A 17,602-nucleotide genomic window follows, 5' to 3' on the forward strand; every position below is an offset into this window, starting at 1 on the left:
AGGGAAGGCGGTCCAGATCTTCAGTCAAAAAGGGTGGAACTAGGAGCGCGGCAGAGGTGCACATAGCCAGTCTCTGTGACCAGGGGAGTGGAACCTCTCTGAATCTGTATTCCGTCTCGTGGATCATTAAGGGGGGGGGGGAGGGGGCGGCGCCAGATTTCATTCTCATGGTATCTGGACAATGGAAAGTGTCCTCCCTTTTTCAGTCACAGATCGGTGGCGGGCTTCTGCTCAGGGTTATGATAGTATCCCTTAAGGATCTTTCCTTGAAAATGGCATTTCTAGTTGCCACCTGTTCAGCTCATTTAATCTCAGAGCTTTATGCGCTTTCATATAGAGACCCCTACCTGTCATTTTCAGAAGAGGCTGTGACCTTTTCATACAGTCTCATCCTCCTGAAGTGGCATCTTCCTTCCACTTGAATCCGGTGGTTTCGCTACCAACCTTTTCAAGGGGTTCCAAGGAGGGAGCAGATTGTATGATATGCAAGTGGGATATTCAAAAAGTCTTTCTGTAGTATCAGGCAGTGACTAATTAATTCAGAAGGTCAGACCATTTTTTGTCTTGTTTCAGGGGCTGTGCCAAGGGGAAGTGGCCTGTAAGGCTTTGCTTGCTGGATCAAGGCCTACATTTTGGCCGGTAAGATGGTTCCATTTGGTGTGCAAGCCCATTCGACTAGGATACAGGCTACTTCTTGGGCAGAGGCCCGAGTTGTGTCACCAGAGGACATTTGTCAGGTAGCAACGTGGACCTCTTCACTCCTTTGTGTGAAGCATTACAAGAGTTGGATCTGTGGGCCAGAGATGATGATGCTTTTTGCAGGGTGGTTCTTTTCAGGAGCTCTGCTGTCTTCCTACTTGATGTCTGAGCTTTAGTATATCCCGCTGGTGTGGACTGGTCCTTTCCTTGAGACTGGCTAAACTAGTCCACCATTCTTCCCTGGAGGATGGGGGTGGGGAAATACCCCACTGACTGCCATGTTTCTTTCAGAGCTGGTTTTCTAGCTGCAGACTGCTTCTCTACCTCTATCTGCTGGTTGGGGGGCTTAGCTGGACTCTAGGAAAAGAAATTAACCAATAAGAATAAATTTCACCTTAATGTACGTTTACCTTCCCTTATTAAACTGTACAGCATATGGGACTAGTTCCATCCCAAAGATTTCAGTGCTGTGGCACAAGGTTTAAAAAATGCCAAAAGGAGAGACAATTCCTGGGAGGGTGGAGAGAAGATGATAGCAACAGCCCCCCTACTGCCTGGAGCATTAGTACTAAAGGATAATCTTGAAGGCGACTTCCCTCGCTGTTGGCGAATGAGCCTGTATCTCTCTTTGGGGTGGAATGGGAGTGAGGGAGAAGTGGTCTGGAGTGACTTAGAAGAAAATGTTTTGACCCAGTATTCCCTCTCTTCCTCCGTGCCTTGGTGTTACTGGAATGAGGAAAGGTGGCGATTCTTTCTGCCCACCAGTATAAACCATATTTCTCTCTTATAGATGCTTCTGCCCCAGTGAATGGTGAATCTGCAGTGCAGCAGAACGAGAGTGGCGAGGACAAGGACCAGGAGGAAGACCACAGTTTGGGCAGTGTAAAGCGAGAGTTGCTGACTGAAGATACACAGAATGAGTGAGTACCATTAAGTGGGAGAAGGGCATGCAATGAATTATGTTTATTACTTAGTGGTTTCCAAAATCAGGTCATATTTTAGACTTGTATGTTTAGAGTATACTTATCTGGGCTCATAGCTGCAGATATTTTATTAATAATCATTCTGAAGGGCTGGGGTGAGTTGAGAATGAGTGCTGGAAATGATCTAGTGCAATGGTGATCCCCCAATTTAGTTCAGCAAAGCCAGACCTCTCTCAGTAGAGCTGCTTGCTATTGAAAATATGTAGTGGGTAGCATGTTTTCAGGAACACTTTTATATATATATATTTTTTTTCTTTTAAATAAATTTTTGTATTAACTAGACTAGTCCAGAATGCATAGTTTATGACCGTAAGCCAGCGACAGAGTAATGAGCTTCAAGTTCTGTGCTATAAAAAAGCATTGAGCAGCTACAGCTCATGATGATGATGAGCATTCTATGCAGCAAAAGATTTGACTGGTGAGGTGGTTCCCAGGCCATTTGGAGAACTGGTCATCCGTTTGAGCTTAGGTAGGTGGGGATGAACTTCAGGAGAGCAAGACATGTTTTTCATATATAGTGAAACTGTCCTGTGGTGCAAGTATTTTGGACTGCAGTCTATGGAGTATTTAACTCTATTTACAGGCACCATATCCCTGCAATCCGGAATGCTGTCTGTTTCATCATAAAGTGACTTGAATTTCTAAAGAGGTTCATAAACTAGCGACTCATCTTTTTACAACTGCTAAAATCACCCTGGCAAGATTTTGGAAATAGCCACAACTCCACCGTTTGAGTTGGTTTTTTTTAAAGCTGGACTTGCATCAGCTTCCCAAGAAGTTGATGGCTATAAATTATGGCCAGATCCTGCTTTATCATACATAATACATGGGACTCATATACTATGTAGAGATCCCAAACCACGACGAGAGCTGTTTTATGATCCTAGTACTCAACCCTCTGCCAGACCTTATTTTTTAGTAGAATTCTGTTTATAGGCTAACACTATCCTTTTTATTGAGTTTTTGAGGGACTATAAAGGGGGGGGGGGGGGGGGGGGGGGGGGGAAGGGATCCACTTGATTCTGTATATTGAACTATGATATGGTTTACTATATGTTTGCAATAGCATTATGTTATGCCTGATTTATTATTGAAATAATAAAGATTTAAAAAAAATTAACTTCAGGGAATACTTAAGAGTCCAGATCCCTACCCTACTAGTCTAGCTGAACATTTTTGTGGTTGATTGGTCTTTTGTTTTGGCATTTTTTTAAACCTTGTGCCACTGACCCTCTCCCCCGGTGAAATATTGCAGGAAGACTGGGCATTCAAATGGCAGATGAAATTTAATGTGGACAAAATGCAAACTGATGCACACTGGGAAGAATAATCCAAATCATAGTTACCTGAATCTGGGGTCCACCTTAGGGGTCAGCACTCAAGAAAAAGATCTGGGTGTCGTCATAGACAATATGCTGAAATCTTCACAATCCGTATTCGTTTTACAACTTCGAATAGTTTTGTATAATCTGCGAATTTAGTCACCTCAATCATGGTTCCATTTTCCAGATCATTTATAAATATGTTAAATATTACCAGTCCCAGTACAGATCCCTTGAGCACTCCACTATTCACCCTCCTCCATTGAGAAAAATGGGGGGCTGTGGGCTTGTGTTCTCGTGGAGAGGGGGGTGTCCTGTATTTACAGTAGCATCACCTGCTACAGGAAAAGTCCTTACTGAGGCAGCACAGTCACTGGCGTACTGGGATTGGGAGAGATCACTGCTGAGCCTTGGTGCCCCTTTTCCATTTTGGCTGAGTAGCACCCTGCTCCCAAGAAGCTAAGTTTCCTGTACAAATATAGCTGGCCTTTTGAATTCGGCACCTTCAGTTTCCTCACCTGAGGAAGAAGACAATGAGGACATCAGGAGCATACTTGGCAGTGTCTCCCCTGGTCTGCTTCATAAGGGGGGTGAACAGCATCCTTAATTTCGTAAGTTACTTTGGCCCTATGGATTTTAGATGCCATGGGGACAGAATCTCAGAATAGGATCCTGTTCTGTAAGGTCTTAAGCAGCCTACCAGACCATTGCCTTTCCATAGTGCACTTTGCTGCTTGGGTTTGGCGGAGTGGGTGCTTACAGAGGCAGAGCTCAGGGACATTGTAAATCAATTACTGATTTTACCCATTTCTAATCCTAGTGTATCAGGTTATTGAATCAGATGCACCAACAGTTGTGGTGACTTGGAAAACAATTATTCTAGTGGAGGATAGCATTACCCTCAAAGATTCCTAGCACATGAAGTTGGAGATGATGCTCAAGCAATTGTATCATCAGTACTGAGCGTACAGTCTACTATGTGTGGTGTTATGTTACTTGAACCTTGCATGCAGCAGCTCCCAGAGAGCCCAGAGCCTGTCCACCTGGAGAACAGAGTGTTGTATCTAGCAGGTGCCGTCTACAACCTTACTAGAATTTTCTCTGTCAATGGTATCCATCATGGTAGTCTGGCCGTGCTCTGGCTCCAAAGTTGGTTGGCGAACATTACCTCAAAGGATTTGGGATTTGGAAGAGGTAATCTTAATGCCTGCTGAAAAGTAGGGGCCCGTCATCTTCCCAGATACATACTCCCTTTCTAAGAGGCTAAGAACTAGCCTTTTTGTGATTCTAGGGAGACTAGAGACATCAGAGTTAGCAGCTCAGGCTCTCTCCTGTGGCAACTCAAAACTAGTCATTTCACAGCAGTCGGTTTCGTCCTTTCAACTTGTTCTCTTCTTTTTGTCTAAGCTGGTCTTTCCTTTCTATTTATATGAATCTATTTATCTTCCAGTTTATCCCAAAAGGGAATGTTGAGATCCAGACATGAAATCTTCATTTGATGGGATCTTCAGAGGTGTTTATTCAGATAACTGACGATGTCCAGTTCCTTTTGCAAGTCTGACAGGCTGTTATCCAGGTGGATTAGGGAAGCAACTGCTTTCACATATTTGCTCAAAGGATGCCAGATACCAGCAGGAATTTGGGTACATTTGACTAGGGTCTTGGCTGTCTCCTGGGAGGACAGGGTAGTCACACCAAAGGAGGGGCTATCTGGTCATTTTTATATTCCTTTGTGGAAAAACTACAAGCTGGATGTGTGAGCCAGGGAGAATTCTGCCTTTGGGGGCAACAATCCTTAAGTTAGCCTTGGTTTTCTCATGCCCAGTTTGAGTAGAGTGGGGTACTTCCTTATCCTTCTGCTAGAGCAGCCCAGATGTACGGGAGTGAAAAATGTACTTTTATCTGTTAATTTCCTTTCTTTGAGTCCTGCTAGACCAGTCCAAAAATCTCCAGGGATTTTATTTATTTATTTTTATTTTTTGTTACATTTGTACCCGCGCTGATGGCAACTGCCAAAAAGTGTTTTTTTCCCTTGCTGTAATGGCTTCCATGGGTCATGTGCTGCTGGTGGAAGGGGGAGGAGGTCCTAGATGTCAGATTGTCATCATTAGTTTGTTTCCTTGTTTGGTTACCTAAGCTTTGATATTTGGTGTAGTGGCTAGGCCTGGGCTTCAGTGTTTCTTTAGCATATGGATATCATCACTGGAAAAACTGTTTTCTCTATTTTCATCTGCTTGTTGGGGAAACACCTGATAAAAGAGTGCAAGCACTGCTTACTATTGCCATAGTGTGCTTTTATTTTCAGAAAATTCAACCTCCTACTAAGGACATAGTTTGTGTTTTTACAGGGGATAGCAGGGTCAAGTTCTGTTAGGAGGGTAGAGGGAGATGAAGATTTTGAAGCCAGTTGCAGGTTGATGTGTGTAAATGGTTTTAAAAAAAAAAGCTGTTCAGATCTCTGGCTTGCTTCTCTGTTTGACTTGCAGCACGCGAATTGATGCTGAGGTGGAAAAGTCAGGCAGTGACAGGCAAGGCCTGGATCCAGAGATTGTCCACATGGAGTCAGAATCCACCCTCAAGAGCTGAAGCGCTGGACTCAGACTACTGCTGTATTCCCCAGGCCCAGGTTTTTGTGCTGCGGGCTTTCCATTAGGCCTTGTGCTTCAGAAAACTACTGCACCAACTTCTATATAAGAAGCTGCATTGGCCTGTCCACTCCTCCTCTACCCCATGGAAACAGAGAATGTGTTACTTTTTTTTTTTTTTTTTTCTCTGAGGCTCTGTGATGTCTGTGTTTGTTCTCATTCAGAGTTTTTTTTTCCACCTGATTTTCTTGTGAAACCAACATGCAATTAAATATAAAGGTTTTTTTAATGAAACAATACACAGTTTTTCTGTAACACTTTGTCAGCTATGAATGCGTGTGGAAGAGGAGTGAAAAAATCAAAATGGTAATAAGTGGTGTTTATTATTGTCAGCCACTGTTTTCCTAGTGTTATGGTATGATGGGTTTGGCAGAAGTTGTGCATGATACAACTTAGCTTTCCTACCTGGGCTGAACAGAGGAGATCTTATGCTCTGCTGATCCATTAACATGTGTTCAGAGAAATTAGAACCATGGCAGTGTTGCGAAAAAAGGTCAGGCCTAGAGAAGGAAGGTGCTGTAATTGTGAAAACCCAGTTTGTTACTGTGTTTGCTGAAAGCAAGTATTCTCCGAGGACAAGCAGGCTGCTTGTTCTCACGACTGGGTTGACGTCCACGGCAGCCCCCACCAACCGGAACAAAACTTTGCGGGCGGTCCCGCACACAGGGCACGCCCACCGCGCATGCGCGGCCGTCTTCCCGCCCGTGCGCGACCGTTCCCGCTCAGTCTTTTCTTTTCCGCGCTGGAGAGAGCCGCGTTTGTCTCTCTCTCTGTCAGCCCCGGAAACCGGATCGCGCTTTCGCCGCGAAGTTTTTCTCCTTCGTTGTTCTCCGTTTTTCTGTCTTATTTTGTCTGGGAAAAAAAAACGCAGAACTTTGTTTTTCCCTCGTCTTTTAGCGGGGGCGTCGCGTTGCGGCCGATTTATTTTCGAGGTGTGAATTTTACCGCCACCATCGACGACTTTGACTTCGCCGTCGCGATTTTTCCGTCGATGTCCTCGAAGGTCCCGAGTGGATTTAAAAAGTGTGGTCGGTGCGGCCGGCATATCTCGCAGACCGACACTCACGCTTGTTGCCTCCAGTGCCTCGGGCCGGAGCACGATACCAAGACGTGCACCTTGTGTCTCGGTCTCCGGAAACGGACACAGGTAGCGAGGCAAGTTCTTCGGGACCGTCTTTTTGGAACTTGCGCCGGCCCCTTGACTTCGACGGCATCGGTATCGACGGCCGGATCTTCGGTACCGGTACCGATGTCCACGAAATCGGCACCGACCCCAGGAGCACAGGGCCCGCCGGTCCTCTGGAGACGGCAGGGGTGAGAGGCCGCGTGGGCAATCGGCCCCGGTCACTCCCTCTACCCAGGGCCCTCGGGACAGAACCCTGTCGGACCCGATACCTCGAGGCCGAGGGGGATCTACGTCCTCCTCTTCTGTTCCACCAAGCGCCGATGACGGGCACCGTAAAAAGGCGAAGAAGCACCGTCATCGGTCGCCCACGGCGCATCCGGCTCCCGGCGCCAGGGATGATTTGACGCCGAGGAAGCGGCAGCGCCGAGAGGAGAGGTCCCCCTTGGTGGTAGAAGTATCGTCACGCCAGGGTGCCAGCACTTCGGTGCCGTCTCCTGGACCCGACCAGCTTCCGGCACCGACACCTCTACCGGCCCCCTCGCCTTTCCCGACTGCGGGCCTAGACGAGTGCCTCCGAGCCATCCTTCCGGGGATCCTGGAAGGGCTGATGCGCCAGACCGTGCCGGCACCGGGGGTGCTTGCGCCCTCGGCGCCATTGATGGAGGCGCCGGCGTGCTCTAGCCCGGTGCCAAGGCCTTCGACACCACTTGCGGCGCCGGTCTCGACCGCCACGCAGGTGGAGTCCCCGTCGATGGAGGGAGCTTCATCCCCGCCGGCGCGGGAGTCCACCGCTCGACGACGCCACCGAGGCCTCGGTGACTCGACGTCGAGCCGGGCCCGGTTGAGGACTGAGCTGCAGGAGCTCATGTCTGACACCGAGGAAGAGGCCTCGTGGGGGGAGGAGGAGGACCCCAGATATTTCTCCTCAGAGGAGTCTGTGGGCTTTCCCTCCGACCCCATTCCTTCACCAGAGAGAAAGCTCTCGCCACCTGAGAGCCTCTCCTTTGCCTCCTTCGTCAGGGATATGTCTATTTGCATTCCCTTTCCTGTGGTCTCTGTGGATGAGCCGAGGGCTGAGATGCTCGAGGTCCTCGACTATCCATCACCACCTAGAGAGTCCTCCACGGTGCCGTTGCACAATGTCCTCAAAGAGACACTGCTTCGGAACTGGTTGAGACCATTATCTAATCCTACCATCCCCAAGAAAGCGGAGTCCCAATACAGGATCCACTCGGACCCAGAGTTAATGCGTCCTCAATTGCCTCATGACTCGGCGGTCGTGGACTCTGCTCTCAAGAGGGCACGGAGTTCGAGGGATACTGCTTTGGCGCCCCCGGGGCGGGAGTCTCGCACTCTGGACTCGTTTGGGAGGAAGGCCTACCAATCTTCCATGCTCGTGACCCGCATCCAGTCTTACCAGCTCTACACGAGCATACACATGCGGAATAATGTGAAGCAACTGGCGGACCTGGTCGACAAGCTCCCGCCGGAGCAGTCCAGGCCGTTTCAGGAGGTGGTCAGGCAGCTGAAGGCGTGCAGAAAGTTCCTGTCCAGGGGTATATATGACACCTGTGACGTGGCATCTCGTGCTGCGGCCCAAGGTATAGTGATGCGCAGGCTCTCATGGCTGCGTGCCTCTGACCTGGACAACCGCACCCAGCAGAGACTGGCCGACGTCCCTTGCCGGGGGGATAATATTTTTGGTGAGAAGGTCGAGCAGCTGGTGGACCAACTGCATCAGCGGGAAACCGCCCTCGACAAACTCTCCCACCGGGCGCCTTCAGCATCCACCTGAGCAGGTGGACGTTTTTCCCGGGCCAGGCAGGCTGCGCCCTACGCCTATAACAAGCGTAGCTACACCCAGCCGGCCCGAAGGCCTCATCAGGCACAGGGACAGTCCCAGCACGCTCGTTCCCGTCAACAGCGTGCGCCTAAGCAGCCCCCTGCGCCTCCGCAGCAAAAGCCGGGGACGGGCTTTTGACTGGATCCATGGGAACATAGCCGCCATCAAAGTGTCCGTACCGGACGATCTGCCAGTCGGGGGGAGGTTAAAATTTTTTCACCAAAGGTGGCCTCTTATAACCTCCGACCAGTGGGTTCTCCAAATAGTGCGGTGCGGATACGCCCTGAATTTGGCCTCCCCTCCACCAAATTGTCCTCCGGGAGTTCAATCCTTCAGCTCCCATCACAAGCAGGTACTTGCAGAGGAACTCTCCGCCCTTCTCAGCGCCAATGCGGTCGAGCCCGTACCACCCGGGCAGGAAGGGCAGGGATTCTATTCCAGGTACTTCCTTGTGGAAAAGAAAACAGGGGGGATGCGCCCTATCCTAGACCTGAGAGGCCTGAACAAATACCTGGTCAAAGAAAAGTTCAGGATGCTTTCCTTGGGCACCCTTCTGCCAATGATTCAGAAAAACGATTGGCTATGTTCCCTGGATTTAAAGGACGCATACATTCACATCCCGATACTGACAGCTCACAGACAGTATCTCAGATTCCGCCTGGGCACATGGCACTTTCAGTATTGTGTGCTGCCCTTTGGGCTCGCCTCTGCCCCACGGGTGTTCACGAAGTGCCTCGTGGTGGTCGCGGCGTATCTACGCAAGCTGGGAGTGCACGTGTTCCCATATCTCGAAGATTGGCTGGTCAAGAAACACCTCGGAGGCAGGAGCTCTCCGGTCCATGCAGTGCACTATTCACCTCCTGGAGCTGCTGGGGTTTGTGATAAATTACCCAAAGTCCCATCTCCAGCCAGCCCAATCTCTGGAATTCATAGGAGCTCTGCTGAATACTCAGACGGCTCAGGCCTTCCTTCCCGAAGCGAGGGCCAACAACCTCCTGTCCCTGGCTTCCCAGACCAGAGCGTCTCAGCAGATCACAGCTCGGCAGATGTTGAGATTCCTGGGTCATATGGCCTCCACAGTTCATGTGACTCCAATGGCTCGTCTTCACATGAGATCTGCTCAATGGACCCTAGCTTCCCAGTGGTGCCAAGCCACCGGGAATCTAGAAGATGTCATCCGCCTCTCCACCAGTTGCCGCACTTCACTGCACTGGTGGACCATTCGGACCAATTTGACCTTGGGACGCCCATTCCAAATTCCACAGCCCACGAAAGTGCTAACGACGGATGCGTCTCTCCTGGGGTGGGGAGCTCATGTCGATGGGCTTCACACCCAGGGTCTGTGGTCCCTCCAGGAAAAAAATCTTCAGATCAACCTCCTGGAGCTCCGAGCGGTCTGGAACGCACTGAAGGCTTTCAGAGATCGGCTGTCCTGTCAAATTATCCAAATTCGGACAAACAATCAGGTTGCAATGTACTACATCAACAAGCAGGGGGGCACCGGATCTCGCCCCCTGTGTCAGGAAGCCGCCGGGATGTGGCGTTGGGCTTGCCAGTTCGGCATGCTTCTCCAAGCCACATACCTGGCAGGTGTAAACAACAGTCTGGCCGACAGACTGAGCAGAGTCATGCAACCGCACGAGTGGTCGCTCCATTCCAGAGTGGTACGCAAGATCTTCCGAGAGTGGGGCACCCCCTCGGTGGACGTTTTCGCCTCTCAGACCAACCACAAGCTGCCTCTGTTCTGTTCCAGACTACAGGCACACGGCAGGCTAGCGTCAGATGCCTTTCTCCTCCATTTGGGGACCGGCCTCCTGTATGCTTATCCTCCCATACCTTTGGTGGGGAAGACCTTACTGAAGCTCAAGCAAGACCACGGCACCATGATTCTGATAGCGCTTTTTTGGCCCCGCCAGATCTGGTTCCCTCTTCTTCTGGAGTTGTCCTCCGAAGAACCGTGGAGATTGGAAAGTTTTCAGACTCTCATTTCGCAGAACGACGGAGCGCTTCTGCACCCCAACCTTCAGTCTCTGGCTCTCATGGCCTGGATGTTGAGGGCGTAGACTTCGCTTCGTTGGGTCTGTCTGAGGGTGTCTCCCGTGTCTTGCTTGCCTCTAGGAAGGATTCCACTAAAAAGAGTTACTTTTTCAAGTGGAGGAGGTTTGTCGTTTGGTGTGAGAGCAAGGCCCTAGAACCTCGTTCTTGTCCTGCAGAGAACCTGCTTGAATACCTTCTGCACTTATCAGAGTCTGGTCTCAAGACCAACTCAGTAAGGAATCACCTTAGTGCAATTAGTGCTTACCATTATCGTGTGGAGGGTAAAGCCATCTCTAGAGAGCCTTTAGTCGTTCGATTCATGAGAGGCTTGCTTTTGTGATGGCCCGCTGTCAAGCCTCCAGCAGTGTCATGGGATCTCAACGTCGTCCTCACCCAGCTGATGAAACCTCCTTTTGAGCCACTGAATTCATGCCATCTGAAGTTCTTGACCTGGAAGGTCATTTTCTTGGTGGCAGTTACTTCAGCTCGGAGAGTCAGTGAGCTTCAAGCCCTGGTAGCTCATGCTCCGTATACAAAATTTCATCATAACAGAGTAGTGCTCCGTACTCACCCTAAGTTCCTGCCGAAGGTGGTGTCGGAGTTCCATCTTAACCAGTCAATTGTCTTGCCAACATTCTTTCCCAGACCGCATACCCGCCCTGCTGAGCGTCAGTTGCACACATTGGACTGCAAAAGAGCATTGGCCTTCTACTTGGAGCGGACACAGCCCCACAGACACTCCGCCCAATTGTTTGTTTCTTTCGACCCCAATAGGAAAGGGGTCGCTGTCGGGAAACGCACCATCTCCAATTGGCTAGCAGATTGCATTTCCTTCACTTACGCCCAGGCTGGGCTGACTCTTGAGGGTCATGTCACGGCTCATAGTGTCAGAGCCATGGCAGCGTCGGTGGCCCACTTGAAGTCAGCCACTATTGAAGAGATTTGCAAGGCTGCGACGTGGTCTTCTGTCCACACATTCACATCACATTACTGCCTCCAGCAGGATACCCGACGCGACAGTCGGTTCGGGCAGTCGGTGCTGCAGAATCTGTTTGGGGTTTAAATCCAACTCCACCCTCCAGGACCCGAATTTATTCTGGTCAGGCTGCACTCTCAGTTAGTTGTTCTTCGTAGGTCAATTTCTGTTATACCCTCGCAGTTGCGAGGTTCCATTGACCTGGGTTCTTGTTTTGAGTGAGCCTGAGAGCTAGGGATACCCCAGTCGTGAGAACAAGAGGCCTGCTTGTCCTCGGAGAAAGCGAATGATACATACCTGTAGCAGGTGTTCTCCGAGGACAGCAGGCTGATTGTTCTCACCTACCCTCCCTCCTCCCCTTTGGAGTTGCGTGATTATTTTTTGCTTGTCATTCAACTGAGCGGGAACGGTTGCGCATGCGCGGTGGGCGTGCCCTGCGTGCGGGACCGCCCGCAAAGTTTTGTTCCGGTTGGTGGGGGCTGCCGTGGACGTCAACCCAGTCGTGAGAACAATCAGCCTGCTGTCCTCGGAGAACACCTGCTACAGGTATGTATCATTCGCTTTTTCTGCCCATATCTTAGACCAATTTTTTTTTTAAATCAGAATCCAGTGTATTTTTGTTAAAACCTCTTATTCTCTTGGTTGGCAGCAATCCCTCCCCCCCCCCCCCCCCCCCCCCCCCCCCCATGCAGGAGCAACAAAGAACATCCCTGACTTTAGCAAGAGCTTTAGAGAAGCAGAGAACCCAGACTTTAGGAGACTTTCTATATTGGACTAATATCACTAATGTCACAGCCAGAATCATGTTGGACTTCCTTTAGGAGCTGATGAACAGCTGGAGTGAAACCCTTGTCTATTGGCATCAGCTACTAGCAGAGGAAAGCAGCCACTTGAATCAAGTTGTAAATGGAATTCTCTGAGGACAAGCAGGCTGCTTGTTCTCACTGATGGGTGACGTCCACGGCAGCCTCTCCAATCGGAATCTTCACTAGCAAAAGCCTTTGCTAGCCCTCGTGCGCCGATGCGCACCGCGCATGCGCGGCCGTCTTCCCGCCCGAAACCGGCTCGTGCCGGCCAGTCTTCTTTTGTCCGCGCTCGGTACGGTCGTGTTACGCCGTTCGCACCCCTTAAGTTGACCTCGCGCGTCTCTTTTGACTTTTCGCAAAAAAAAAAAAAAAAAGGATTTCGGAAGAAGACCTTTTCGGTCTTTTTCCCTTTCCTCTATTTTCAGTTTTTGCCCCGGTAAGTTTCTTTTCGTCTTCGGGGTAGGCCCTTTTGAGGCCTCTGGTCGAATTTTTTCTCCCCCTCTTTTTTGTGCCTTACGCAATCACGAGTTTTGATCTCACCGGCATGATTTTTCCGCCCATGTCATCGAAGTCTCCCAGCGGCTTCAAGAAGTGCACCCAGTGCGCCCGGGTAATCTCGCTCACTGACAGGCACGCGTCGTGTCTTCAGTGTCTGGGGGCTGGGCACCGCCCGCAGGCCTGTAGTCTGTGCGCCCTTTTACAAAAGCGGACTCGGGTAGCGAGATTGGCCCAGTGGAACGTTTTGTTCTCGGGCTCTTTGTCGGCATCGGCACCGGGAGTATCGAGTGCATCGAAGTCGACAGCGTCCAGACCTCCGTCCTCGGCCGCGACTGCATCGAGGCATCGACCCTCTGCATCGGGGCTGAGACATCGGAAGGCTGCGTCGGTGGTACCGGGACCTCCACTTCTGCTGATGTCGTCGGACGGTGGTGCTTCGACTGGAGTGCAGGTGAAGGCTGTCCATTCCCCTGCTGGTGGCGGTGAGCCTTCGGGTGGGTCTCCCCCTACCCTGAGGGCTCCTGCGGTACAGCCCCCCCCCCGAGACCGACCTTCTTCGGCCTCGGCCCCGAGGAAGCGACGGCTGGATTCTACGTCCTCCTCGTCGGTGCCGGGAAGCTCCGGTGACATGCTTCGTTCCAAAAAGTCGAAGAAGCATCGACACCGGTCCCCTTCCCGTATCGGCACCGAGAGCTCTGGGTCGCCGAGGGAGTCGGCACCCAGTAGGCATCGGCACCGAGAGGACCGCTCACCCTCTGTTCAAGAGGTGTTGATGCGCTCCACTATGGACAGCCCGGAACAGCCTCCTCGCCCAGAACAGACTCTGACATCGACACCTGCATCGGCTTCCACGTCTTTCTCCACAGCCGCTCTGCACGAGAGTCTCCGGGCCGTCCTCCAGAGATCCTGGGAGAGCTGTTGCGCCCTTCCCCTCCGGTACCGGGGGTGCTTGCGCCACTGGTACCGTCGAGTGAGGCGCCGGCTGGCCCCTTGCCCAGGGTAAGGTCTCCGACATCGGTGCCGCTTGCGGTACCGACTGCGGTCGCCTCCCAGGAAGGCTCCCCGACGACGACGGCGGAGGGAGCTTCGCCGGTGCGGGCGAGGGAGTCTACCTCTCTACGCTCCCACCGTGGCCGTGGTTCCACGGAGTCGAGCCGGGCACGGCTTCAGACAAAGGTCCGTGAACTTGTGTCTAATACCGATGGTGAGGCCTCGTGGGAGGAGGAGGAGGACATCAGATATTTCTCTGACGAGGAGTTTGATGGCCTGCCTTCTGATCCCACTCCCTCCCCTGAAAGGCAGCTTTCTCCTCCCGAGAGTCTGTCTTTTGCGGCCTTTGTCCGGGAGATGTCTACGGCCATCCCCTTCCCGGTGGTTGTGGAGGACGAGCCCAGGGCTGAAATGTTTGAGCTCCTGGACTATCCTTCTCCACCTACGGAAGCGTCCACAGTACCCATGCATCATGTCCTCAAAAAGACATTGCTGGCGAACTGGACCAAGCCATTAAGTAATCCCCACATTCCCAAGAAGATCGAGTCCCAGTACCGGATCCATGGGGACCCAGAGCTGATGTGCACTCAGTTGCCTCATGACTCTGGAGTTGTGGATTTGGCCCTAAAGAAGGCTAAGAGTTCTAGGGAGCATGCTTCGGCGCCCCCCGGGCAAGGACTCTAGAACCTTAGACTCCTTTGGGAGGAAAGCCTACCATTCTTCTATGCTCGTGGCCAAAATCCAGTCCTACCAGCTCTACACGAGCATACATATGCGGAATAATGTGCGGCAGCTGGTGGGCTTGGTGGATAAGCTCCCTCCTGAGCAAGCCAAGCCATTTCAGGAGGTGGTCAGGCAGCTGAAGGCGTGCAGAAAATTCCTGGCCAGAGGGGTGTATGACACCTTTGATGTTGCGTCCAGGGCCGCTGCTCAAGGTGTGGTGATGCGCAGACTCTCATGGCTGCGTGCCTCCGACCTGGAGAATAGGATCCAGCAGCGGATTGCGGACTCGCCTTGCCGTGCGGATAATATTTTTGGAGAGAAAGTCGAACAGGTGGTAGAGCAGCTCCACCAGCGGGATACCGCTTTCGACAAGTTCTCCCGCTGGCAGCCTTCAGTTTCTACCTCTACAGGTAGACGTTTTTATGGGGGAAGGAAGACTGTTCCCTACTCTTCTGGCAAGCGTAGGTACAATCCTCCTTCTCGACAGCCTGCGGCCCAGGCTAAGCCCCAGCGCGCTCGCTCTCGTCAGCAGCGTGCGCCTCAGCAAGGCCCCTCGGCTCCCCAGCAAAAGCAAGGAACGAGCTTTTGACTGGCTCCAGCAGAGCATAGCCGACATCCAAGTGTCAGTGCCGGGCGACCTGCTGGTCGGAGGGAGGTTGAAAGTTTTTCACCAAAGGTGGCCTCTCATAACCTCAGTGGGTTCTCCAAATAGTCCGGCAAGGATACACCCTCAATTTGGCCTCAAAACCTCCAAATTGTCCACCGGGAGCTGTGTCTTACAGCTTCCAACACGAGCAGGTACTTGCAGAGGAACTCTCCGCCCTTCTCAGCGCCAATGCGGTCGAGCCCGTGCCATCCGGGCAGGAAGGGCTGGGATTCTATTCCAGGTACTTCCTTGTGGAAAAGAAAACAGGGGGGTTGCGTCCCATCCTAGACCTAAGGGCCCTGAACAAATATCTGGTCAAAGAAAAGTTCAGGATGCTTTCCCTGGGCACCCTTCTCCCCATGATTCAGGAAAACGATTGGCTATGCTCTCTGGACTTGAAGGACGCCTACACACACATCCCGATACTGCCAGCTCACAGACAGTATCTGCGATTTCAGCTGGGCACACGTCACTTCCAGTACTGTGTGCTACCCTTTGGGCTCGCCTCTGCGCCCAGAGTGTTCACGAAGTGCTTGGCTGTAGTAGCAGCGGCGCTTCGCAGGCTGGGAGTGCATGTGTTCCCTTATCTCGACGATTGGCTGGTGAAGAGCACATCCGAGGCAGGAGCTCTACAGTCCATGCAGATGACTATTCGCCTCCTGGAGCTACTGGGGTTCGTGATAAATTATCCAAAGTCCCATCTTCTCCCAGTGCAGAAACTCGAATTCATAGGAGCTCTGCTGGATTCTCGGACGGCTCGTGCCTATCTCCCAGAGGCGAGAGCCAACAACTTGTTGTCCCTCGTCTCGCGGGTGCGAGCGTCCCAGCAGATCACAGCTCGGCAGATGTTGAGATTGCTGGGCCACATGGCCTCCACAGTTCATGTGACTCCCATGGCCCGCCTTCACATGAGATCTGCTCAATGGACCCTAGCTTCCCAGTGGTTTCAGGCTGCTGGGGATCTAGAAGACGTGATCCACCTGTCCAAGAGTTTTCTCAAATCCCTGTATTGGTGGATGATTTGGTCCAATTTGACTCTGGGACGTCCTTTCCAAATTCCTCAGCCACAAAAAGTGCTGACTACGGATGCGTATCTCCTGGAGTGGGGAGCTCATGTCGATGGGCTTCACACCCATGGAAGCTGGTCCCTCCAGGAACGCGATCTGCAGATCAATCTCCTGGAGTTACGAGCGGTCTGGAACGCTCTGAAGGCTTTCAGAGATCGGCTGTCCCACCAAATTGTCCAAATTCAGACAGACAACCAGGTTGCCATGTATTACATCAACAAGTAGGGGGGCACCGGATCTCGCCCCCTGTGTCAGGAAGCCGTCAGCATGTGGCTCTGGGCTCGCCGTCACGGCATGGTGCTCCAAGCCACATATCTGGCAGGTGTAAACAACAGTCTGGCCGACAGGCTGAGCAGGATTATGCAACCTCACGAGTGGTCGCTCAATTCCCGTGTAGTGCGACGGATCTTCCAGGTGTGCAACACCCCCTTGGTAGATCTCTTCGCATCTCAAGCCAACCACAAAGTCCCTCAGTTCTGTTCCAGGCTTCAGGCCCACGGCAGACTGGCATCGGATGCCTTCCTCCTGGACTGGGGGGAGGGTCTGCTGTATGCTTATCCTCCCATACCTCTGGTGGGGAGGACTTTGTTGAAACTCAAGCAAGACCGAGACACCATGATTCTGATTGCACTGACTACATAGTTTGTTACCTTTAGATTGTAAGCTCTCTTGAGCAGGGACTGTCCTTCCCCATGTTTTAACTTGTACAGCGCTGCGTAACACTAGTAGCGCTATAGAAATGCTAAGTAGTAGTAGTTCTGGAGTTGTCCTCCGATGAACCGTGGAGATTGGAGTGTTTTCCAACCCTCATCACACAGGACGAAGGGGCGCTTCTGCATCCCAACCTCCGGTCTCTGGCTCTCACGGCCTGGATGTTGAGAGCGTAGACTTTGCCTCTTTGGGTCTGTCAGAGGGTGTCTCCCGCATCTTGCTTGCTTCCAGGAAAGATTCCACTAAGAGGAGTTACTTCTTTCTATGGAGGAGGTTTGCCGTCTGGTGTGACAGCAAGGCCCTAGATCCTGGCTCTTGTCCTACACAGACCCTGCTTGAATACCTTCTGCACTTGTCTGAGTCTGGTCTCAAGACTAACTCTGTAAGGGTTCACCTTAGTGCAATTAGTGCATACCATTACCGTGTGGAATGTAAGCCGATCGCAGGACAGCCTTTAGTTGTTCGCTTCATGAGAGGTTTGCTTTTGTCAAAGCCCCCCGTCAATCCTCCTACAGTGTCATGGGATCTCA

The 17,602-nt window shown here is 51.7% G+C and overlaps 1 protein-coding gene across 1 annotated transcript in view; it reads left to right on the forward strand.

Moving 5' to 3' along the window:
• The window catches only part of HDGFL2 (HDGF like 2), an 84,593-nt gene extending 78,707 nt beyond the window's left edge, over positions 1-5,886 (forward strand). Inside the window, exons 15-16 of the mRNA XM_030218719.1 lie at positions 1,490-1,619; positions 5,491-5,886. Coding sequence (XP_030074579.1) covers positions 1,490-1,619; positions 5,491-5,590 — 230 coding nt within the window. The 3' untranslated portion in view covers positions 5,591-5,886. The remainder of the gene's footprint in view (positions 1-1,489; positions 1,620-5,490) is intronic.
• The last annotated feature ends 11,716 nt before the right edge of the window (positions 5,887-17,602 follow it).

This window comes from Microcaecilia unicolor, chromosome 11 (assembly GCF_901765095.1).
Source record: "Microcaecilia unicolor chromosome 11, aMicUni1.1, whole genome shotgun sequence".
NCBI lineage: Eukaryota > Metazoa > Chordata > Amphibia > Gymnophiona > Siphonopidae > Microcaecilia > Microcaecilia unicolor.